Here is a 25,592-nt window from a genome sequence, read left to right as displayed (position 1 = left end):
ATCCTTATAGACCTTTGCCATTCCTTGTACTTTCATTAGAGTCATGGAAATTCTGGTCACTATTTAGCATTCACATTGTTATGAATATATAAGAAATATATGGGCTGGGCACGGTGTTTCACGCCTGTAATCCCAGCACTTTGGGAGGCCGAGGCAGGTGGATCACAAGGTCAGGAGATCGAGACCATTTTGGCTAACATGGTGAAACCCTGTCTCTACTAAAAAATACAAAAAAGTTAGCCAGGCGTGGTGGTGGGCACCTGTAGTCCCAGCTACTCAGGAGGCTGAGGCAGGAGAATGGCATGAACCTGGGAGGCGGAGCTTGCAGTGAGCCGAGATCACGCCACTGCACTCCAGCCTGGGCAACAGAGCAAGACTCCGTCTCAAAAAAAAAAGAATACATGAATATGTTGAGCCATGTAGTATATACTATGATTACTTTGCCTTTCAAGCACAACTTTCTACTTTTCCTGGAGTTATTGTCTTGTTTTGCCTTTGCTTAGTTTTCTGAGTATTTATTATATAATTAATTCACAAACTCTTCTCTAATTGTCTAAGTTCCTCAATACTTTGAAAACATCAGATGTTCTATTGATTCCTTTTTCTTAGAGACCTTTCTCCTAGACCGTTCTGGCTTATTCCAGACTGAACAAGTTACTTTTTACTGCCGTCTTCACCAGCTGTCTTTCTGGGATCTCTTTACCATCGCCTTTAGATTCCCTTTACATCCTTCTTAAGTTGGGTGGATCCCTTGTTTTTTAGAACCCATACTAGTTTTCTTCTTCCTACATTGTCTATTTTTCTTCTCCAGTGTTTTTCATTTCTTTCTCTCTTGTTTGTTTGTTCTTTTTGTTTTGTTCTCTATTATTCTTTAAAGGCTTTACACAGATGCTGGTGAAACTGGGCTGTTTGCACATATAAAAGGTGGGTCTGAAAAAGCTTATTTAAAGCCCGAGACACATGGATGGGGCTTCACCACAGGGTGATCTGGCTGAGTTTCTTAGTTAGAAAACCCTCAATATTAGTATCTTTAGGTCTTTCCTCTTAAGCTGGTCAAGTTATCTGGAGAAATCTGTTCCAATCTCCTTCCTGGGAGCTAGACACCAGGCTGCCAGTGCTGTGGGAGAGAAGAGAGCAGGGAGTCTCAACCCTCAACATAGAAACTTTTGCTTATCGCCTTTTCTCAGAAAGCACCCTATCCTAATCTTGCATGATATCCCTCAGAGACTTGGAGAATACATTCCCAGTTTTCTGTTAGGATGAAGGGAGTCAGACACAGTTACTAGGCTGCATAGAGTTTAGGGGTGCAGGGTGGATTTGGAGGTCTGACTGCTTTTTGAACAGATGCTAAAGAGTCTTCCTAATTTGGGCCCTACCACCAATTCCTTAGCCTTTCTGTCAGGTTGTTTCTTAGCCACACTGCCAGCTTGGGATTCAACTCTCTCAAGTAGATCAAATTGTTTACCTCTCTTCTTTCTGCACTGCAGCTTCCAAAACCTTATTGTCATTTCTTCTCTCCTATGTTTTGTGGTTATTGCCTCTTTTTAATCCCTTTATTATCCTTTTAGTCGATTTTCAAGAGAGATTAGAAATAAACGTGTATTTAATCCACCATCATTAACCAGAAGGCTATACAAATGTAAAATATGCTTGATGAATGTTTTATGGAATTCACTCTTTGTAATATATTCTGTACATTTATTCCCATTCATTTAGCTGAAATCATAATTCTATTTTGGGTTTTGAAAAAATGTATGGAAAGCTTTGCTTTTATGCTTTATTGTCAGTTTATATCTATTTGATACAGAGTTCCAGGTAAGGAAGACAAACCTCCAACTATAATGTTCTTGTGGGAAAGTGCAGCTTCTGCTTCATGGTATGGTTTACATACTTGAAAAATAAAGCCTATCTCACATAATTTTATCAGAAAATTACTTTTCCATAAAGGTTTTTTTTTTCTAAGTATGTTAACAAATAAAAGAAGAAAGACAGGAAAAGCTGGAGAAAATTACCCAAAATGCCTACAAAGATTGTATCTGGGCCGGGCACAGTGGCTTACCCCTGTAATCTCAGCACTTTGGGAGGCTGAGGCAGGCAGATCACTTGAGGTCAGGAGTTTGAGACCAGCCTGGCCAACATAGCGAAACCCCATCTCTATTAAAAATAGAAAAATTAGCCAGATGGGGTGGCGCATGCCTGTAATCCCAGCTATTCGGGAGGCTGAGGCAGGAGAATCACTTGAACCCTGGAAGTGGAGTTTGTGGTGAGCTGATACCGCACCATTGCACTCCAGCTTGGGTGACAGAGACTCCATCTCAAAAACATTGTATTTGGGGCCAGGTGCAGTGGCTCACTCGTGTAATCCCAGCACTTTGGGAGGCCGAGGTGGGCGGATCACGATGTCAGGAGATCGAGACCATCCTGGCTAACACAGTAAAACCGCATCTCTACTAAAAATACAAAAAATTAGCTGGGCGTGGTGGTGGGCACCTGTAGTCCCAGCTACTCAGGAGGCTGAGGCAGGAGAATGGCATGAACTCAACTCGGGAGGCAGAGCTTGCAATGAGCCGAGATTGCGCCACTGCACTCCAGCCTGGGACAGAGTGAGACTCTGTCTCAAGAAAATAAATCTATATCTATATCTATATGTATATATATATATAAAAATGCATTTTCTGTGTGGCTAGCTTTACATCATTGGGCCAGAATCTTTACATAGGAATACATATTTGACAGTATTATACAAATCAATAGGAAAATAGAATTTGATGTAAACAAATTACATTATGGACAACTTTAAATACATCTGTTCATTAAGTCGAGTGTGCCAACACTTAATCAGAATTTTCTCCGTTCCTTTACTTTTCTCATGAAGCTATAAAACTGTCAAGCTAGACAAAAGATTTATAGTTAGACAAGAGATTTTAAAAGGAAACATTTTTATTATAAAACATTTATTTGAAGTTAAAGTTCCTTAGCAAATTTTTTCCATGAATGTTTTTAAGATTTTGTATGTTTTCTTCCTTCCTTCCAGCCAATACAAGAGTTGCGGAAAGTTGTTCTTAATATCTTGCAAGACTCAAACAGAACCACAGAAGGTACTATTATTTTTGTATTTAAATTCATCTTCTTTAGCTGTACCAGTAAAAAATCATCCAGGACATATAGGAAAAAGAAGAAAAGAATCATCCCCTGAAATGCTTCTCACTTCTTGGTTTCCATGACCTGGCCCTTTGAGCCATTGTCATCAGCTGATTTATTTGTATTATTACAAGTAAATACACTGCTCAATACTGAGCAAAGGTTGTTTCCACCAAAACAGCCTAGACTGGAGTGTCCCACTTCCTTGGAATCCTAGATGGCAGAAGACAAACGGCTCTTTACTAGAAGAGACTGAGGCAGAAAGGAGAAATGCCTTAAGTTACATGTTTAATCATAATAAACCCACCAACATACTCATCTAAATTTGTGTTATGCTTTAAAAATAGCTATCTCAGGAATCTCTTCAATTGGTTGACCATTACTGTCAGTGGTCATAACCTTTAGAAGACTCTTCTATGAGACATATATTGTGCCAAACACGAGTGACATTATAATTGCTTACGATACTTGTTATATGAATGGAAAGAAAAAACAAGCTATCTTTAGAAAATAAATTGGATTCTTCTTGTTATCTTAAAAGGTGACAAATCTTTTTCCTTTAATAGTAGATTTAGGCTGCATACGGTAGCTCACGCCTGTAATCCCAGCACTTTGGGAGGCCAAGGCAGGTGGATCACCTGAAGTCAGGAGTTTGAGACCAGCCTGACCAACATGGTGAAACCCTGTCTTTACTAAAAAAAAAAAAAAACGAAAAATTAGCCAGTTGTGGTGGTGCGTGCTTATAATCCCAGATACTCAGGAGGCTGAGGCAGGAGAATCGCTTCAACCCAGAAAGTGGAATTTGGAGTGAATGAAGATCGCGCCACTGCACTCCAGCCTGGACAACAAGAGCAAAACTCCATCTCAAAAAAAAAGAGTAGATTTAACTGGGGAACAATCAAGTCGTGTAGCTAAGTAACCCACTACATGTGGTAAGAAGGACATAAAATAGATAATAGTAGATTCTTTGAGAATGAGGCTACAATTCAGTTATTTGGTTAAAACATGGAAGTGTTCTTAAAAGGAATAAAAAGAGAAGACAGGAATCCATGCCTTTGTTGCACCCTGTTGACCTCACTTAGGGTGTCAGCCTCTAGCCACAGTGTGCCTGGCACAGTCTGATTTCCTTCTTTTCATTTTGGTGATTGTGTTTGGGCTACCATGAAAACTATTAACGCAAGACAGTTTTTACCCACTGTCCAAGGCAGTAACCATGTGGTCATCCTGGGGAGGAATGGGATTGGGAGGTTGTGTGAGTTAACCTTAGTGAGTCAAGAAAATTGATCCAAGGTGTGGTGTAAGGGTAGAAGGCCAGTGATTAGTCCCTAAGAGAGCTCTTTTGAGAGTGAATAGGAGACTGGAGATATGTTCAGAGTCTTGAAAGGGTGTCAAGAATCTACCTACAGCAGTCTGGGGGGCTGGCTAGGAGGGTAGCCTGATGTAGCAAGACATTGCTACAGAGCTTAACATGAAAAAACAAGTTATAAGTCACACTTCAAATCAATCACTATTCAGTATGTGGAGCACATGAAGATCACTGGGAAATCATTGTATGTATGTATTTTTCATGTTATTGACTTTTAGTTGAAGTGTTAAATTGGTAAATCTTACTTTCCTTCATGATCTTACATATACAGGGGTTATTTCTGACTCTTTAGTTGCTGAAACTAGTATAACATCAGTGGAAGAGCTGGCCAAGAAGATGGAATCTGTGAAGTCTTGTCTTTCTCCAAAAGAGAGGGAACAAGTCACGGCAACACCCCGAATAGCCAAGGCAGAACAGCATAATTATCCTGGTATCAAATTACAGATTGGTCCAATCCCTAGGTAAGCAAACTCTAAAGCAGACTTTGTGTTCACAGACTTAATTCTAGTCCAAGTCTCAATTTTTCCTTCACAGATCTAGAGTAACAGCAGTTTATAGATATTTCTCCTTAATATGAGGTTCAAGTGGCTTAATCCATCTTTGGCATTCAGGAAAGAACTGAGGATGAGGGGAAGTTGGAACCGTTGACAGGAAGGTCTGTGTCTTTTCTCTGCACACACCATCCCCCTTTCACCTCCCTGATGAGACCTGACCTGCAGTGAGGAAGGTGCTGCCAGAGTCAGGAGGGGTATTAGAATGCATTCACCGCTGTCCTCCTACGGTCTCTCCTACCTTTTCATTCTCATTTGTCCTGCACTTGCAGATCCTATCTGCCTTTCCTGCAAGTCCTGACACAGCTGGGTATGGTTGGGGTGATAAGATGGGGCACAAAGTCCCAAGCAGGAGCAAACTCTGTAGCTGTGGGAGAAAAGGGACAGTGAATACCCCTTTAAGAACGGAGAGCAGTGGAGTATGTACTTGTCAGAGACTGTTCATAAAGTCAGAAACGTTTTATTTTTTAACAAGTATAAATTTAAGGCAGAATCCATAGTAATTTAAGGAGCCATGTCAGGGTGTCAGTGTCATTTTCTAAAATGTGAGTGTAGCACCACTCTTCTCTGATCATGATCTGGAAGGAATTCCAAGCAAGGGCACCAAGACAACAGTTCTGTGTTTTAGTTCCCTGGAAAGCACAGCTGAACCTCTTCCAATCCTAAACTCTCTGAGACACACCATTTTCCCACTACAGTCAGCTCATAAGAGGATGAAAACAGTTCAGTTCATAAGTGGATGAACTACATCAGCTCATAAGTAGATGAAAACAGTTAATCCAAAAACTACCTCTTAGTGGCTCTAGAATTCACAAAACCACTAATTACATTAGCCTAAGGAAAACTAGCAGGCAAGTCTACTAAGATTGCACCATTGCACTCCAGCCTGGGCAAGAAGAGTGAAACTCCATCTCAAAAAAAATGAAAAGGCTGGGCATGGTGGCTCACACCGGTAATCCTGTCACTTCGGTAGGCCGAGGCAGGAGGATTGCTTGAGCCTAGGAGTTCAAGAGTGGCCTGGGCAGCATAGGGAGACCCCAACTCTATGAAAAATAAAAAATTAGCCAGGCATGCTGGCATACGTCTGTGCTCCCACCAGCTTGAAAGGCTGAGGTGGGCAGATCCCTTGATCTAGGAGGTTGAGGCTGCAGTGAGCTGAGATTGCACCACTGGACTCTAGCCTGGGCAACAGAGTGAGACCCTGTCTTTAAAAAGAAAAAAAAGAAAAAGCTAGAAAGAATCTTGGAATTCATTAATTCAACCAAATTTGGTATTAGACCCCATTTCCTTAAAACTTATCATCTGTTTTGAAAGTTCATAGAATAAATGAACACCAACTGCCAAATATTTGACTTGAAATAAAAACCACACTTCATTCAAGAAATTCTTATGCTTATACCATCCAAGAACAGATGGACACCACCCAATAAATTCCAGAAATCAGGGAAAAGCCTTTTTTTTGAGACTGGGGTCTTGCCATGTTGCCCAGACTGGAGTACCATGGCATAATCGTAGCTCACTACAGCCTTGACCTTCTGGGCTCAAGCAGTCCTCCCACTTCACCCTCCTGAGTAGCTGGGATTACAGGCGTGTGCCACCATGCCCAGCTAATTTTTATATTTTTTGGTAGAGATAGTGTGTTGCTATGTTGCCCAGGCTGGTCTCGAACTCCTGGAAAAAGCCAAAAGATGAAAGCTGCTCTAGACATATCTCTTGTATCACCCTATGTTAAAATGTCTTCCCTGTTTTATTATGGAATAAGAAACAAAAAATAATAAAGAGAATTTTTTTAAATGATAAGGTTTTTAATGCATCTCTTGCTGTCTCTCAGAATAAATGGGATGCCAGAAGTGCAAGACATGAAACTTATAACTCCTGTACGGCGTTCTTCGAGGATTGAGCGAGCAGTGTCCCGCTACCCGGAAATGCTGCAGGAACACGATTTAGTAGTGGCTTCTCTTGATGAACTGTTAGAAGTGGAAGAAACAAAATGTTTTATATTCCGTAGAAATGAGGCGCTGCCTGTAACATTGGGGTTTCAAACCCCTGAATCATAATTTCTTGATGCTTTTTTTAAAAAAGGTGTTTCAGAGCCTCCATAAGACAAGAAATATTCTTGTCCAAGTGACCTGGAAAAAAGTGTAATAGAGAGGCATCATGGATGCAGATTTTGGATGCTCAGGACTTAAGTAATTCACTGGGCTTACTCAAATTTTATCTCCCCATGGGAAAATCTTTGCTTTATGTGTTTAAGACTAGTTTGCCAGTTTTACAGTATACATAAATTTCAAACTTTTGAATATTTACCCTACAACTATGATAAATATTTATACTTTATTGATCTACTTTAATCCCAACATAGTTTTTTATATCAGAAGGTTGGTCCCACAATATAATGGGACTTTTCTTTCTGCATCCACCTTAGCAGAGGGCAAGTTCTTTCATCGTGGAAGATCTGAACTTTGACGCTAGCTTGACAGGCTGAATGGACCTTGACAGGTGGCCAAGTCAAAACCCCTCGTTTTACAGATGAGTTTATGCTAGCTGTGCCTTTGCTCAGAGATCATAAATTTATGTGTGATCTTTGACTTCCATCGCAGTATCCTTGTAAATGAGAGAGAATTCTTGTTTTTTCTTTGCCAGGTCTCCTCAGATGAAACACAATCCTGAATTGGCGTGGTCGTCTAGCTTTTATGTCCAAACCTAGTTTTGCATTTGTTACTCAGAAACACTTCAAGTAACAAAACGGGGGCAGGGGAGAGGGGTGGGGAGTGGACACTTGCTTCTTCGCTTCAGTTCTTTGCTCAGCTAGGGGATAGCTGGCTTGAGAAGGCAGTGCAAGCCCCAGAGACTGTTGTAGGTTGCTTTTTCTTCCTCCTGGGCAACTATTTGTGGAAAGGTTTTACCTTAGTCATTATGTAAATATAATGTGTAGAAAAACCTAGTCAACACATTTTAAATTTTAGCTTTCTTAATATTTAAGTATTATCTTAACATTAAATTTCTATTAGTTCCTGCTTGTTTATCTTATTTATTATAGAAAACCATGATAATGGCTTTGCATAGAGGATTAGGAGTTTGTCTAAGGATACACCAGTTAGCTGTCCTAGGAAACCTCACAAGGAGCATTCATTACCAAGGAGAATGGACTTTGATCAAAGGTCTATCAGCCTCATCCAGGAACTAGATTTTTTTTAAGGGAAGCAGATCTATTTCTGAAAGTCAGATTTATAATAAAGCTCAAAAAACTGAGCTATAAACCTGTAATACCAGCAGACTTTCAATAAGAGATAGACTCTTACAACTCAGTTGTGGAAAAACTAATAATTAAAAATGGGCAAAGGACCTGAACAGACATTTCTCCAAAGAAGACATAAGAAATGGCCAATAGGTATAGATGTGAAAAGGTGTTCAGCATCATTAATCATAAGAATAATGTAAATTGAAACCACTGTGAGCTATCACCTCACATCTATAAGAATGGCTATTAACAAGACATGAGATAAATGTTGATGAGATTGTGGAGAAAAGAGAACCCTAGTACACTGTGGGCATGTAGATTGGGGCAGCCATTATGGAAAACAGTATGGAGGCTCCTAAAGAAATTAAAGATAGAACTGTTATCTGACCCTCTTCTAAGTATGTACCCAAAGAAGATGAAATCACCAGCCGGGCGCAGTGACTCACACCTGTAATCCCAGCACTTTGGGGTGGGTGAATCACCTGAGGTCAGGAGTTCGAGACCAGCTTGACCAACATGGTGAAACCCCATCTCTACTAAAAATACAAAAAGTAGCCGGGCATGGTGACGGGCACCTGTAATCCCAGCTACTTGGGAGGCTGAGGCAGAAGAATCACTTGAACTCAGGAGGTGGAGGTTGCAGTGAGCCAAAATTGCATCACTGCACTCCAGCCTGGGTTACAGAGCAAGACTCCATCTCAAAAAAAAAAAAAAGATGATGAAATCATCACCTCATAAAGATATCTGCACTCCCATGTTTGTGGCAGTGTTATTCTCAATAGCCAAGATGTGGAAACAACCTAGATGCCATCAATGGACAAATAAATAAAAGAAAAAACGGCATATGCATGCCATGGAATAGTATTCATCCTTGGAAAAGAGGGAGTTCTTGCCATTTGCTACAACATAGATGGACCTGGAGAACATTATACTAAGTGAAATAAGCCAGACACAAGGAAAAATACTGCATGATCTCACATGTGGAATATTTAATTTTTTAAGAAAGAGCTCAAGTACACAGAGAAACAGCGTTTACCACAGACTGGGGAAGAGGAAATGGGGAGATGCAGGCCAAGGATACAAAATAGCAGTTAAGATGAACAAGTCTAGAGATAGGACTAAAGTTAATACAATTGTATTAGGGATTTTTGTTAAGTAGGTTTTAGCTGCTCTTATCACACAAAAAACTGAGATGATAATGTTAATCTGCTTCACTGTAGCAGCCATTTTATTATCTATATGTATCCCATAACATCATGTTGTAAATCTTAAATATACCTAATAAAATAAAATTGTCACCAAAATGCAAGAATTAGAGTTAACTTTGCCTGTGAAGCCAAGTAATGCTCAGAGGGCTGCTTAAAAATCACAAAATCTGAACATAGGACGTAGAGGAATCAAATATTCAAAGTCACCAGGCTTAGAGAGTCTGAAGTGAGTCCTATGTTAGGAATATTCTTGCCTTGAACCTCAGACACTGTCCTAAGCCCGTCGACCAGGTTCTCGTGATCGATCCTGCACTGCCATCCATTGCTTGTGCACTTACTTTTTTTCTGGCTTCTCGAATGGTCCATCTTTGCTACCTAAATCCCTCCCCTGACCCCAGGCCTAGGAGTCAGTTGTCTCTTTATGGTGGTTTTATGTCTCTTCTCAAAACCATTGTCTTGACATTACAGCTTAGTTCTCAAAAGAGCAGTTTTATTTTCTTTATTGCTAGTTCCTTGCAGGATGTATCACAGTATTACCCTGGGTACCAACAATAACAGTGTAGGTTGAAGTGTTGGTGTCTAATAATGTATAAGTTTCAAAATGGCAAATTGGAGGTTTTGAACAGCCTCGTCAGACTATAGAGTCTTCCAGACACAAAAGGATGTGGAAATGATTGTGGATAGTACTGCAGCTGCAGAAAACTGCACCCTAATTCTGGGGCTCTTTGTAGATAGTAACCCTCTTGTTTAGTAAATAGCTGCTCCTAGACATAGGGAGCAGGAAGGAGGGAGAGTGGGAAGGAAAGAAGGTGGGCCCTTAATGATTTGGGAAGGAGATTCATAGGGAATTGTAGTGGAAATATGGGCCTTTGCAGAAATAAGTCTAATGTTGTTCGGGGTTGGCTTTTTAGAGGAGGTGAGTGTAAAGCAAGTTTTAAAGAAAAAAAAAGCTGGGGTGGGGGGATTATATATAGCATCTCTGTGCAGAATGACCATGAACCAGAAGACAGAGGAGAGGCATGATGGTTCACATTTGTTAGTGCTCACTATGCCTGGCACTCAGCTGAGTCTTTTACATACTGTAAAATACTGTTCCTGAGGCTGGGCATGGTGGCTCATGCCTGTAATCCCAGCACTTTGGGAGGCTGAGGTGAGCAGATCACTTGAGGCCAAGAGTTCAAGACCAGCCTGGCCAACATAGTGAAACCCTGTCTCTACTAAAAATACAAAAATTAGCCAGGTGTGGTAGAGTGCGCCTGTAGTCCCAGCTACTTGGGAGGCTGAAGCAGGAGAATCACTTGAACTCGGGAAACAAAGGGTGCAGTGAACTGAGATCACGCCACTGCATTCCAGCCTAGGCGACAGAGCAAGACTCTCTCACAAAAAAAGCACCCCAATTTCCCTACTACCACCTCTTTCCTGCTGACAATCTACGTGGTTAAGAAGAATGGACTCAACCCCAGTATGAGCATGTGACCCAGGCCTGGCAAAGCCAAACTTGGCATCTCCCTGGCCAGTGGCATTGATTGGAGGTTGGGGTAGTGTCACAACCAGTGAGGCATCATTTCCCAGACTTTCATTAGAAAGACGCTTCCTGGTAGAGTTGCTGAAACGATAAAGATAGAAATCTGGAGTTTGGGAACAGCCATCTTAATAACCTCATGGACAAAACCTGGCAGAGAATAGTACCAACACGGAATAAACTTGAGAGTTGGAGAGAGCAAGCTATGTCCAATGACATTGATTTGACTCCCTGGTTAATGATATGCCTGGAGCTGGGCTGACCCTGGACTTTTTAGTTATATGAACCAATAAATTCTCTTTTTTCTCAAACCAGTTTCATTAGGTTTCCTTCAGTTGCTAAAGAAAAAATCCTGACTAATGTACACACACACATACACACACACACACACACACTTATAATAGCATAGAAAACACTTATTTAGTGCTTACTCTGGCCAAGCTCCATGTCCGTTATCTCACTATATCCTTATAATAGCTTTATGACGTGGTTATGGAAATACAGTAGTTAATAAATGTCAGTCCTGCAATTTCAAAGTCAGGGCTGTCTGGCTCCAGGTTCAGAACTTTTAACTCCTATCTCTGTTTAAAGTAAGGAAATGAGGACTAAGGTGATGATAAGGAAACAACACATCTGAGCAAGATAAATTATTGAACTGTTCCCAGTTTACCAAGCAGGAATCACTGTGACAGCCAAAGTACTGTCATTTATTCTACAAATAAGTGATCACATTTTTACCACTAGTTCACTACCCCAGAGATGCTGCTTCTGTTCTCTTCATTTACTGACTGCTCAAGACGATGCCAGAATGAGGATGTCAGTTCAGCTGCTGTCATAGTCCCAAATGGAAATGCATCTCTCTCACATCAGCCATCCAAGTGACAGCCCAATGCTAATCTACTGCCAAGCCCAGGCTATGTCTGTCTTTTGACTCCACCAGCCCTTGGAGGCAGCCTCGTCCATGTGGCCAAAGAAGGCTCCCAACCAACTTCACTCTCCAGCCAGCTGGAAGGGGGAAGAGAGGAAGGGGAAGGCATGCCCCTCCTGAGGTCACAGATTGGAAGTTGGACCATTACTTCTGTCCAGAATTTAGGGGCCAGAACTTGGTCACATGTCCCCACCCATCTAAAGAAGCAGGGAAATGTGTATCAGATGGCCACATGCCCAGCTAAAAATTCTTCCAGAAATGGGAGATGAATGTCAGTGTCTGCACACAGTCTTGGAAGCAATGGTGTGCTTCTGTCTCTAAGGTATAGATAAAACAGGATTGTAGAGGTGACATCAAGTTTAAAAAAAAAAACTACCCAAATAGAAGTATCTGTCCTACCTCCTACCCAGACATGTTCCTGAGAGTTTAGGAGCAGCATTCTAATCCAAAGCCTTATATCCTTTCTCCACTTTCTCTTTTCTCATATTCTTTGTCCTGCCCCTTTCCCTGCAGTTCTACAAGAGTAATAATAAACTGGGTGACATGAGTCTCTGAATAAAATACATAGGTACGTAGACGCCAGAGACACAACAGTGAGCCAAAAGGACATTACCTTTTGGAGCTGCGAGTCCAGTGGGGACACATGTTAATCTAAGAACCACAAATGCAAGACTCCAAGTCCTGAGAAATAGAGGCCTATGAGCGAGGGACTAATGAGAAACTGGTCTAGTCAGGGATCTTAGCTGAGGAGAGAGCAGATGTAACAGGGAGAAGAGGCAGGGAATGGGCCAGGCATAGGAAAAGCACAAGAAAGGCCCTTTGGCCACCTCTGTCCTTTCCCTTGCTAGGATCCCCTAAGGCGTTTCTGCCAGATTGTTTATCCCTCAGTCCTTTTCTGTATCCTCTCTACCCTGGGTAGGAATTCTAAGATTTGACTTTTGTAGTGTTAGCTACTACACTATATTTCAGGACCTTTCCAGAAAAGTATGGGCTCTAGGGTCTGAGCAGTTTTTCTGATAAAACTATCCTTTAGCCCTTGAGTAAGAATCAAGTGTTTAAAGACACAGGCCAGTGAGACCTGGTATTTACTGGAGAACCTGCCCCTGCAGGCTCTGGGACCTGAAAGTCAAACCAGGGAAAGGAAGAAAAGGCCTTAGCAGTGTCAAACCTGGAAGCTTCTGAAATGCAAAGAAGATGTTTAAAAAAAATTGCTAAGCTCGGTGGCTCTTGCCTGTAATCCCTACACGTTGAGAGGCCGAGGCAGGCGGATCACTTGAGGTCAGGAGTTTGAGACCAGCCTGGCCAACATGGTGAAACCCTGTCTCTACTAAAAATACAAAAATTAGCCAGGTGTGGTGGAGTGTGCCTGTAACCCCAACTACTCGGAGGTTGAAGCAGAAGAATTGCTTGAACCCAGGAGGTGGAGCCAAGATCGTGCCACTGCACTCCAGCCTGGGCGACAGAATGAGACTCTGTCTCAAAAAAAAAAAAAAAAAAAAGTAAACTCTCTTGATTCCATGGCCTGTTGTCCCTTATTTATCCTCAGGTATCCAAGTGTTGCCATTGTTTAACCACAGAAAATGAAGCTAATGAAGTGTGTCCTCAGACCTGTTCCTTCAAGGGTTTACTTTGTCATTTCAAACATGCAGATTCAACCTAGGTCTCCATAGAATGCCAGATAATACCACTAACAGACAAAAAGTAAACTGTAGGAGTAAATTGAAATCAGTGACATCAGAACAATGATGCTTCAGCGCTTTAATACCACAGAGAAGCTACTAACACATTCGAGAGTCAAGTTTTAAAATCATGAGTATGACTTTTTATGTGTTTTAATGTGTATACACAAACTCAAAGACATTTGGGCTATCTCATTTAACATCTTTCATAGTGACCCAGAATGAAAGAGCAGTTAGTGAGGCAATACATAGCCAATCAGGTTTTATTGTTCTTACTAGTAACAGAATCAGAAGTGCACAGAAATAACTATTTTTTAAAAGACATGTTTAGAAATAAAATTGGATATGAGACATCATGCGTTCAAGAGAAGTAGGTAAAATAATTTCACTTGTGCACAGGTTTCCAAACGTCTCAAAGACCATTGGGGATGCCTTCTAGGTTAAGAGCAATACTGCCTCCTCCCTAAAATAAGTGTTTGCAGGCTCCGAATCTGCTACATTTAGGAGATTTCAATACAGTTGCTTTTTCCTGTTATCTGAAAAATATCTCAAGTAGAAGATGACCCGTGATGCCAGCCCGTGTCCGGAACTCCGTCAGCCTCAATGTAACTTTCCTGGTCCTCGTTTCTCTCTTTGCCCCTCACCCTTATAAGAAACACAGAAAGTGACTATGGATATTTTCTTCCCAAGCTCACACAGTGACTCCCAACCAGGGGTAGATAATGTGTCAAAATGCCCTAGGCTGGATCCTGATGGGGTGAGGATATACAGGGATCAAACCACAGGCTTCCCCAGCAAGCCTCTGTTACTGACAGGAGTGTGTCCATCTCTGCTGGGCTAGGATAGAAAAATAGTTGTCAACCACTGATTAAAGCCTGTGAATGCACTTGAATTTTGAGCTTCTCCTAAGCAGGAATGAAGTAACTTACACTTTATTTTCTGAACTGCCCAGCACACAGGAGGTGCTCGGTAAACACTGGTTGAAAGAACAAACACTGTGCCTGGTACAACCCAGCTAAAGGGGACCTATGGGATGCACATCTTTTAAAGTGAGCCCCCAGAAAGCCAAGGGAGGAAGAGGAACCTTTATGCAGGGTTTTGGGGGTGCAGAACCCAACGAGGAACCCAGGCATCCACTCCTGTCTCAGCTCAGAGGCGGGTCAGGCCTCACAAAGTGTCAAAGAAATCTGAAGCTAGAGCCACTGGTCACTGATGTTAACAAAGCCTGTCTGGGGAGGAAGCCTCAATGTGGAAGAGGGCACGTCCTGAAACTTCCCCTGGAGGGAATAATGTGTATGGATTGGCCAATAGCAGTCTGTAGGGGTGCAGGGCCCAACAGTGCACAAAGCACTGCTGAGCAGAACCTGTCACCCTTTTGGATCCAACTGCCACTTTTTTTTTTTTTTTGAGACAGTCTTGCCCTGTTGCCCAGGCTGGAGTGCAGTGGTGCAATCTCAGCTCACCACAACCTCTGCCTCCTGGGTTCAAGTGATTCTCCTGCCTCAGCCTCCCGGGTAGCTGGGACTAGAGGCTCCCGCCACCATGCCCAGCTAATTTTTGTATTTTTAGTAGAGACGGGTTTTCACCATGTTGACCAGGCTGGTCTCGACCTCCTGCCCTCAGGTGATCCACTTGCCTCAGCCTCCCAAAGTGCTGGGATTACAGGTGTGAAACACCACACCTGGCCCCAATATCCCATTTTAAAAACAAATATTTAACTTCTACTTTTCCATCCTGAATTGAAATTCATCGATACAATTATCATCTCTATAATTTAAAATATCAAGATAATACTCTAAATATAACAAAGGAGAAATAAAAAGAAAAGCATTTTATAATAAAATAATATGCATTTTTACATAAATAATGAGGAATGACTATGCTTGCAGACAAAAACAAGCCCACAAGCCCCCCCACCAATTGCCTCATATGCCCTGGGGTTGATACAACCCCACTGGGAACCACTACTCTAGCCCATGGGACCCCAAGCCACAGAGCTCGTCGGCCACGGCCACTCACCCTCTGGCTGCAGGAGAGGAGGCAGGAGGCAGGGTCCAGACTGGCCTGTTCTTGCTCCACAACTGACTCGTGGCATCTGTAGGGATAAATGCAGGTGGAGGTGGAGCACTCCGTCCCGGGTACGGCCTTCCAGGATTCCTCAGCTATGCACAGGCTCCCCTGCCCACAGCTGCCAACTTCCTGCCCGACGATGTTGCTGCAGAGGAAGGAGCCTCGGAAGGTCAGCAGGGGCAGGAAGGTTCTGGCAGCTGGCTTCACTTCCTCAAAAATCCCAGGCCAAGGCCAGGCGTGGTGGCTCACGCCTGTAATCCCAGCATTTTGGGAGGCCGAGGCAGGTGGATTGCTTGAGCCCAGGGGTTCAAGACCAGCCTGGGCAACATGGTGAAACCCTGTCTCTATAAAAACATAAAAATTAGCTGGGCATGGTGGTGCACACCTGTAATCCCAGCTACTTGGGAGGCTGAGGCACAAGAATTGCTTGAACCCAGAAGGTGGAGGTTGCATTGAGCAGAGATTGCACCACTGCACTCCAGCCTGGGCAGCAGAGCTAGACTTGGCCAGAAAAAAAAAAAAATCCCAAGCCAGGAAGATTGGCAAGGTCAAATTTCTTTAAGTGTTTCGCCTTGTCACTTTTGGGGAGGGGGGCTGGTGTGTTCTTCACCTGTCTGGTCTCTACTTTAACAATAATATCTACCAGCACAGATGGCTATGCCTGGACCCCCAGCTTCGCCCACAGGAGCTCTCTGGTCCAGCCGATCTAAGAGTCCAGAGATGAGATGAGGCCGCCCGGTGAAAGCCAGTTACCCCAAGTGTGTGGCAGCACAGTGCAGGGGACAGAGTGTGACCCCTGGAGCTTGACAGGCTCACATCCCAGCTGTGTGGTCCACTAGCTGTGTGACAGCAAGTCACTTAGATTCTCTGTGCTTCCTCATCAATGATAAAACGAGAAAGATAAAACCTACTTTGCTGAGTTATATTGAGCATTAAGCATAATCGATGAAAAGCACCCAGCCCAGTGCAGGAAACACAGCAGACGCTCAATAAATGGTTTTTCCCCTCTCAAACGTCTGGAAGGCAGCCAAGGGCAGCAGGGAAGGCAGGCGATAGCCTTAAAGGTCTAGCTTCAAGTCCAGATCCTAAACTGCAAGCTCTACATCTTATCAAATGGAAATGATGATGCCAACTTGGGAGGACTGACACGTGCAGGTTCCAGGGAAGCCCTGAGCTGGCCAGTCCCATGACTCCTGCTAACCCTTGCCCAGTGCCATCATAGCCGCCTCTACCACCCTGTTCTTAACCCAGAAGCATCCTCCGGTCTCCCAGAGGAAAACCAGCCAGAGTGTTTACTGTATCATCTGCTGCCTCCTCCACCCCCTCGGAAGCCACTGTATGTTTACTGAGGGTAGGAGGACTGTGCCTTCCTCCTTGCAACTGGTATCCTTTCTACCAAGGAAATGATGAGATAGTGTGGTCTCAATCTAAAGCAGGAGTTAAGGTTGGGCATGAGGAAGAACATCCCTGCCGAGGCATCTTATCTGTATAAACCTAACTGCATCTGTTAAGATACGGACAGTTATCTGCAAGACTGTGACCCCACTGAGTCTGAAGGTGGGAGATTGGGGCTGGTGACCTTGCAAGCTCCTAGCAAGGCTGGGAACCAGTGGGTCCTTCTAGGATAAATGTTCATGAACAGCCGTGGAGATTCCGCAGGGACCCACCAACTCCAGGCCCGCCCGAAACAGTGAGCTGAGTGGGTAGTACAGGAAGTTGAGGCAGGTGGCAGTGTAGAGGTCAGCGTAGCGCATCAGCTGGCTGGAGAAGAGTGTCTGGTGGAAACTGCAGCGGAACAGGCTGCCCATGGTGCTGTAGCACAGGTCCAGCTCCTGGGTGACCGTCTGCCCAGAGGGGCAACACACTGAATTGAAATCCCAGCCCACTTAGGCCTGCCCTGGCCTACTCCCTTTCTGGGCAACCCTGGCCTCTCTGGGCCTCTCACCGGAGGACATTGAAACCTGTGCCCCTCTGTAGGGAAGGAGCAGCATGTTGTAGACCCACAGGCTGCACACTTGGCTTTTGGAGGTGGGGCAGCTCCCCACTTTGCCACAGGCCTCGCTGCAGCTTTCCATCACAGTCACCTGCCTGGCCCTGAAGATGGACCACCCAGGACTAAACCCACAGCTTCATTTACCATCTGAGTCCAACAGAGGACTTGGCAAGGTGACACCCACTGCCCCACTCCTACTATCCTGGCAGGCCCCACCCCGCCACCAGGCCCTGTTTCCTTGCCTGCTTTTAGAGCCTAGAGAATGTTTCCAACATTTACTCCCAGGATGACCTCTCTCTGAGCCTCAGTTTCCCCATCTGTAAAATAAAGGTGACAATCCCTGCTCCATCCACCTCTTAAGGCTGTGGGGAAGATCAAACGGCTGTGCTTTGTAAAAGGCTCTGTAAAGACCCTTTGTGATCAGCCCCAGCTGGGCTTGGGATGACCAAGTGACCTGACTTCCTCCACCTGGCCGACCCATGGGCACCTCCAGCTTTTTGGTGGCCGGTCAGTAATGCCACAAGGGAACATTGTCTTTTCTTCTCTTTTCCCAGGACCCTGGGCTCACTGGCCCTAAATCACATTTCCTATCAGAACTGGCTAGTCCGTCAATAAGGGCCCAGCCAGCACGCAGGCACTTCCCGGGCAGGGTGATCGGCGAGGACTGTGGGACTGGAGGCAAAGCCTGCAAATCAGGCTCAACTCAGCCCTTCAAGAGGGCACCGCTGCCCTTTGGAATGTCGGCCAGCAGAGGGCACTGGCTGACAAGGCAGGTGGAGCCCAGGCGAGGTTGAGGAGAATCGGGTAACTGGGCCTTTGGCACCAAGGACAAAGCCGACAGGCAAGCAGTGGGGAAGCGAACCCGGCTCCGCCCCTGCTGGGCCTGTCCTTTCCTCCCTCGCCACCCAGCTCTCACCTGGATCTCTCTCTTTGTGAAGCTGATGACTCGCCGCTTACAACAGCTCCCATCCATGTGCCTGGTACAAAAATAACCAGGTGACCCAGGGGAGGCACAGAGCCTCCAAGTGCCAGGACAGTCTCCTTAGACCCCAGCAGGGGTCGCGTTGGGGGACACTGTGCGGGCATCCAGTGGGGGTGCCGGGCTGGGTGTGTGCACGCGTGCAAGGGCAGGTCCCTGAGTGCTGGATGGGTTCAGAGGAAGGGCCTAGAGGTAACAGAGTGTGAGCAGTCCCAAGGGGGTGAGACGGGTCCCCACATTCAGTTTGCTAGGGAAGCCCAGCCTGAAACAGATCTTGATGTTCTGACCTTGGCCGGGACCTCGCCGCCAGGCAGGGATGTGAGCCACTGCCCCTCCATACTTCTCCCTGCCCCATCCCACCCCCAGAAAGGCCAGGGTCTCACTGGCATAGGTCTGCCAGGTGCGTGTCCAGCCTCTTCAGCTCCTCCAACCACTCTGAAAAGCCACCAGGGGTCAGTGGGGGTGAGTGATGGCCTGTGTCACCCACTGGCCCTGCCTACCTGTGTCTGCCCTGGCCCCTCGGAGGACTTGCACTCCCCGAGCTGTGTGCATAACACCCCTGGCCCCTTACATCAGGTGAGACTCTGCCCAGACTGAAGCAGGGACAGCATAGGCCCCGTAGGCCCTATGGGACAGGTGAGGGAGTCAGGTGACCTTCCTGAGGTCACATGGCAATGACTCAAACCTAAAGCCTCAGTTTTCAGGACAAAGCCCAAATTGTGTGGGCTCACACAACTCCCTGCCCTGGAGGATGACTTCAAGTCATTCCTGGATGGAAGGTGTGTACCTTCCACTCACTGAACATCCTTGGGGTGGGTGGGGAGGGTGGGGTCAGGTGCAGGAGGAAGGCGCCGCCTGCAGAAACACCACCGGATTCTTGGGTCAGGAGAAGTGGATTTGACTCTCAGCTTTCCCCCTACTGGCTGTGTGACTTCGGGCAGGCCGCTTAGCCTCTCTGGGTCTCTGTTTCCTTGTCTGTTTCCTCCCTCAGAAACAACAGAGTGGCCAGGATTCCTGGTCACAACTACTAACCCGCAACGGGAAAAAGGAGAAGGCAGTGCTGGGGCCTCTGCATGGGAGGCCAGTACCCCTCTGACTGTTCCCGACCCCAACAGCTCACCCTTCTCCCGGGCCCAGATGTCCAGCTCCCAGGACAGCTCAGGAACCACCAGGCAAGTCCGCCAGCCCTGCTGCTTCTTGGACTTGAGAATGTCCCCAAAAATGTGGTCCCCAATGTGCAGGATGTCCTTCCCCCGAACCCCAAGCAGCTCGCACACCATGTCCGAAGAGCCTGTCCCACCAAGGGGAGGACAGACACTCGTTTGCCCTTCCTGCCTTGGGGTAGGTGACTCAGGGCAGGTGAGGGGCCCGGGCTCCTAGTCGAGGGAGGGAGGGTGCCCAAGGAGTGACGGGGCATGGTGGGAGCTGGTACCTCCAGAGTAGACAGCACAGTGCTGGTGGGGCCCTGTGTAGGTGCCCACGTGGAGCTTTCCTGAGTCCTGGAGGGGCAGAGGGGTGCCCTGGAGCCAGGAGAACCACATCTTTGGTCTCTAGCTAGGGAGGGTCGCAGGGAGCTGGGAGTGGCAGAGGTAACCATGGGGATGTGGGAGGAAGGAGGCAGCAGAGGGCGCTGAAGGTGGCCTCAGGTTCCCTGCCTCCAGGGACAGACAGGCCAGCAGAGCTGCCAGCCATAAAGGCAGGTCAAGTCTAAGGGGCAGGCAGGCTGCCCTCCCCAACCGTGGTCCATGGGTGCAGGTGGACTGACCTCTGCACCTGCCATTACCGTGTTGACCTGCCTCAGGACCACCCCCTCTGCAAAGAAGCGGGGCTTCTGCATGTCCACCACAATCAGATTGAAGTAGGACCTCCAGGGCCTGCCCGAGGCTTCAGCCTGTTGGGGGTGCACACGGGCCGCACACGCACAGCCTGGTAAATCTGACCTTGCCACAGCCGGTCACCCACCACAGCCTGCCTCTCCCCACCAACCTCCCAGCTGGATGAGACCTCTTCAGCCCCTGGGAACCAGGTCTCGCTGCCCAGCTTCCCCAGCCAAGCTGGGCACTAGGAAGTGCTCAAAAGGAACTTGTGGAGGTGGGTGTCGATCATCATGTGCAGCCTCAGGCCAGCCTCCCGAGCTCCTCACAGCACAGAGACCCGGGGACAGGTGGCACCAGCACGGCTATCAAGTTAGGGCCCTGCTGCCTGCCCAGTGACACCTGGTCACTCCCAGTGCCCAGGACCTGTCACTCCCAGCACCCTTCCCTTTGACATGCCATGCCCTCGTCTCACCCACTTTCTGCTGCCCCTCCCCACATACCTGACTGCCTCCTATCACCCCCAAAGGCTCCTCCCAGGGCCTGGCTGAGGTCCCCAGCATCCTACCCACTGGGGAGCTTCCACTCATGAGAAATGACCACTCACACACTCGGGTCTTCCTCAAAGGGAGGCTGGACGTGGGAGAGGCCCTCAGCATCGTGGTGCAGCCTGGTACCCTAGCCCTTTGCACAGCCCTCCCCAGCCGTGCACGCAACACTTCAACACTCACCTCACTGATGCTGAACAGGTAGGTCGTGATAGCCTGGCAAGGACAAGGCAGGGTCAGGGCTCCAAGCTTGGGCCACCGCCTGCCTCTGCCCTCACCCACCATCCCCCCAGCACACTGGTGGCCACAGGAGCAAGATGGTGAGAAAGTTGCTCATTTCCCTGAGGCCTTGAAAGGCCAAGAAATGGAACCCAGGAGACCAGCCCAGTGGTGGGGGTAGGAGGGTCTTGGCTCCCCACCCCACCCCTCCCTGTTGCTTGCAGTGCCTCTGTGATCCCTGGGGCCAGGAAGGAGGCTGAGGGTCCACCCCTCCATACACATACTCACATTGGTGTAGTTGTAGCTGCTGTTGGTGGCCAGAAACACTTTCCCAACCTCCTTCATCTTCCCCAGCAGGATGGGGAGGCGTGGCTGGGGCAGAGATAGAGGGACTTGCAGGGGTGGGACTCCCAGAGCTGCCCGGGGATCCTCTCCTCAGGTTTCAGCCTTCTGGGAGCCCACCCCAGCCCAGGCAGGTAGGCACCAGGCCCCATAGAAAGACCCCCAGCCATCCGGGGAGCAGAGCTCAGCCTAAACCTCGAAGAAAGCCAGGGAAGGGTTGCGGGGGTAGCCCTGCTGCTTCGGGGGTGATGGCCATGGCCCTGGGTCTGTGGCCACTCACATCCTTCTCCACATATTTCTCCAAGTCCTCCAGGATCTTCTCCTTGAGACAGCCCTGCAGGAGGGAGCAAAGCACCTTGTGTGTGTGTGTGGGCGCGCGCGCGTGTGCGTGTGTAACCACCCACATGTCTGTATCCAAGATGAGGAAAGTGGGCGGCTCTGGGAAGCCCAGACTAGACCTCAGTCCTCAGTGAGAAGAGGATGGAAAGTCTATGGGGACTGGAGGCCTGAAGGCTGCCCAGGAGAACCAAGAGCAGACAGGTCAGGGGTCCGGGGGTTCTGGACCACTCACTCACCGACTGGTGGACATTATTCATGGCATCAGTCACATCCTGGAAGAAGCTTCGGAAGGACATGAAGAGGTTCCCATGCTGATAGCCGGTGTCACAACTGGGGCAGGCAAAGAGAAGATGCGGAGGCCAATAAGGGGGCCTGACATGACCTCCAACCCTAAGTCCCACACCAGAGCAACCCCACCAGCCACACTGGGGCCTTCACTGGGCTTATGTCCCAGCCATCCTGGGAGGGGCGTCACCCAGAGCTAAGGGTCACCCCTTTGGGGCAGCACCAGTGGCAGGGTTGGGGGCTGCCCTGCAGTAGAGGCCTTCCCACTGAGCCTCCTGGAGCCCTTCCAGCCCCTTGGGGAACCCTTGGGGGGCCCCACTTTGGGGTTTGATCCCTGAGCAGCGGCAGTGTCCTACTGGTCGCCCCAGGGCTGGGCAGGGCACAAGACGCACTTAGTGTAACGGGAGCAGCCGGAGAAGAAGTCCACCAGGCAGGCATAGAGGTAGGTTTCTGGGGGCAGACAGGATGGTCAGTTGTCAGCCCAGGGAGCCAGGCAGTTCTCCACCAGGCCAGAGCTGGGACCCTCAGCTCCGGAATTCAGGACCACCTCCAGTGCCCCCAACCCTCCACCCACCGGGTAGGTTGAAGAGCGTGTTGAGTATGTAGAAGCGCTGCAGGTCGTCCCTCTGAATGAACTTCCTGGGGTAGAAGCTCCAGATCTCTGCCCTGGGGAGACGGTAGGCTGGGTGCAGCCAATGACCCCTCCCCAGTGCCTCCTGAAGGCCTGTCCAGGCTCTGGCCATCCCTTCCAACCGCCACGCATCCCTTCTGTGCTGAGCCTCCACCGTGGGCCTGCATCCTTCCTCCCTTCCTCCCTCTGTCCTTCCCCACGGTGAGCAGTCCTCCCCTCCTGGCCTGTCACCCTCCCGGCACCTTTGTCCCTTACTCCGAGAGGAAGGTGAAGCCATGGGCACCCAGCAGAACATTCCCGTGGGTGTCCACCTTCAGCAGGTTCCCATAGAGCACATCGAACACCAGCCCCCTGCAGACGGGGGTCGGAGGGCACTGTGGGTGGGGGTACCAAGGCTGGGTGGCCTCCCACCTGTCCTTAGCCACACACCTGGTGGGGAAGGTGGGGTCGTAGGTGTAGCGCAGGATCTCATGCGGGTACCCGATGCACACCAGGTGCTCCAGCAGCAGCTCGAAGGTTAGGGCCTCATAAGCTGGGGACTTGTAGGCTGCAGAGGCCAGGACATAGTCAGGGGGTTGATGCCCAGCTGCCCGCCCTTGCTCCCTCCAGCTCCCAATACGCTGTGTTCCAGCCCTTTCTACCAGCCAGAGTGTAGTCCATGTTGAAGCCAAAGCAATGAATCTTCCCCAGCGCCAGGCTGCGGTTGACAAAAATCCTGGGGAGAGAGAGGAGGATGTTGGCATCAGCCCACCAGCCCCCCAGAATCCAAGGCCCAAGGACAGAGTGGGTGGAAACCCAGCAGAGGAGGGCAGAGCACCCCCTGCAGCTGCAGAAAGGATAGGGGAAGCGGGTCGGGCCAAGCCAGGGCCCTGCCTGGACGCATGTGTGTCTGAAGGCAAGTGTGAGTATGCGTGTAAGTGTGTGTGAGCATGTGTGCAAGCATGCATCTGACCGTGTGCGGGCGATCAGCAGCTTGCTGTCCCGCCATGCAGGCGTGTTATAGGCATCCAACCCTGTAAGAAAGTATGTGCAGTTGTTGGTGTGAGGGTTGTCACCTTCTGAAATGGGACCCCAGTGTCCAAATTCAGAGATGATGTGTTTGTCACAATTGGATAGCACATGTCACTGTGTCCGTGGTCAAGGGGAGAGATCTTTGTGGAGGGAAGGAAGTGAAGAGGACCTCCTGCCGGAGTGTGTGTGGTCTGTTCCCTGATGGGTTGCTGCAGCTATGGAAGTGCGTCCCTTGTGAGTGCAAGTGTTCGTCTGCATTTTGGGAGTCCCCATAGCTAGGTATTTAAAGGAGCCCCTGTGTGCTGCTGTGGCGTGTGGGGTGTTTATGAGCTGAGACTCCTGGCCCCCACCCCAGGTGCCCATCTCACCGCTGGTGCCAATCCTGCTTCGGGCCTTGAGGGGAGACCAGTCCCTCGGGCTCTCCCCAGTCTACACTGGCCATTGTCACCCAGAGTGAGGAGGAGGCAAGGGTCCCTTCCTCAGCCTCCTGCACACTATCAGTGGGGCCCAGCCACTCTCCTCTCTCTCAGAAGCTTCAGGCACCACTGACCCAGCTGGCTCCACCCGGTGCTCCCATCTCCCCTGAGCCCCTTTGAGGGAGGAGTCAGCCAGGACAGGCTCTGGTATCTCATCCTTTTCTCTAGAGCAAAAGCAGCAAGGATCTAGGAAGAGCAATTCATGTCCACTGCACCCTCCTCATTCCTAGGGCTTATGCATCCATGGACCTCAGCGGCCTGGAGAGTAGCGGAGAACCCAGAATGAGGCAAATGACAGGATACAAAAGCAGGAGAATCTGTACTGTACTCATGATAAAACAAATAACTCAGTACTCTTGCTTTATGCACAATTCTGACACATTTGGTTATCAAATTTCCCAGCTCAAGGCCATTTAGAGAAGACATTGCTAGAAGCATGCCAAGGGCTATAAGAATTGGGAAGATAACTGGGATCTCAGAATGGGGGGGTGGCAGAAAGTACAAAAGGAAGTGTCAAAAAGCAGAGCCACTGGGGCCATTTAGTGTCGAGTTCTAAATACTCCCTGAGGGCTCATACCACTGGCTCCACAACGAAGCATGTGACTTCCATTTGGAGTGGTGACCTGGATCATCCAGAAAGACTTAACTGAAGTGCCAGGCCCCTCTTTTAAAAAGAAAGACAAGGCTGGGCACGGTGGCTCACACCTGTAATCCCAGCACTTTGGGAGGCCAAGGCGGGTGGATACGCAGTCAGGAGATCAAGACCAGCCTGGCCAAGATGGTGAAACCCTGTCTCTACTAAAAATACGAAAAAAAAAATTGCCCTCTTGGGAGCCTGAGGCAGGAGAAAAAAAAAAAATAGCCTCTTGGCAGCTTCTCGGGAGGCTGAGGTAGGAGAATTGCTTGAACCCAGGGGTCGGAGTTTGCAATGAGCTGAGATCGCTGCACTCCAGGCTGGGCAACAGAGTGAGATCCCATCAATAAAAAGGGAAAGAGGCAAGGCAAGGCAAGGCAGGGCAGGGCAGGGCAGGGCAGGGCAGGGCAGGGCGCAGTGGCTCACACCTGTAATCCCAGCACTTTGGGAGGCCAAGGTGGGCAGATCACTAGGTCGGGAGTTAGAGACCAGCCTGGCCAGCACGGTGAAACCCCATCTCTACTAACAATATAAAGATTAACCAGGCATGGTTGCACATGCCTGTAATCCCAGCTACTCAGGAGGCTGAGGTGGGAGAACCGCTTGAACCCAGAA

The 25,592-nt window shown here is 48.0% G+C and overlaps 2 protein-coding genes across 3 annotated transcripts in view; one reads left to right on the top strand and one right to left on the bottom strand.

The window, feature by feature from the left end:
* CKAP2L (cytoskeleton associated protein 2 like) overlaps positions 1 to 9,603 on the top strand; it is a 30,512-nt gene extending 20,909 nt beyond the window's left edge. Inside the window, exons 7-9 of one of the 2 annotated variants that reach the window (XM_054547938.2) lie at positions 3,035 to 3,098; positions 4,800 to 4,968; positions 6,890 to 9,603. In XM_054547938.2, coding sequence (XP_054403913.1) covers positions 3,035 to 3,098; positions 4,800 to 4,968; positions 6,890 to 7,115 — 459 coding nt within the window. In that variant the 3' untranslated portion in view covers positions 7,116 to 9,603. Of the gene's footprint in view, positions 1 to 3,034; positions 3,099 to 4,778; positions 4,969 to 6,889 lie in introns of both variants that reach the window. The other variant, XM_002811787.5, reaches the window with a different exon arrangement.
* Positions 9,604 to 13,885: 4,282 nt separating this feature from the next.
* On the bottom strand, positions 13,886 to 24,309 carry NT5DC4 (5'-nucleotidase domain containing 4). Its single transcript, XM_054547939.2, is given in 18 exon segments — positions 13,886 to 14,281; positions 15,656 to 15,731; positions 18,605 to 18,676; positions 19,062 to 19,113; positions 19,799 to 19,969; positions 20,111 to 20,177; positions 20,462 to 20,569; positions 21,224 to 21,256; positions 21,548 to 21,631; positions 21,882 to 21,935; positions 22,177 to 22,270; positions 22,618 to 22,675; positions 22,800 to 22,899; positions 22,901 to 22,907; positions 23,112 to 23,207; positions 23,286 to 23,403; positions 23,498 to 23,571; positions 24,236 to 24,309. Coding segments are annotated over 18 exon segments (1,383 nt in total). The 3' UTR covers positions 13,886 to 14,236.
* Between the last annotated feature and the right edge of the window lie 1,283 nt (positions 24,310 to 25,592).

This window comes from Pongo abelii, chromosome 12 (assembly GCF_028885655.2).
Source record: "Pongo abelii isolate AG06213 chromosome 12, NHGRI_mPonAbe1-v2.0_pri, whole genome shotgun sequence".
NCBI classification, from domain to species: Eukaryota; Metazoa; Chordata; class Mammalia; order Primates; family Hominidae; genus Pongo; species Pongo abelii.
Note: the sequence above shows the minus strand (reverse complement) of the source record. Positions and strands in the feature narration are given on the sequence as shown.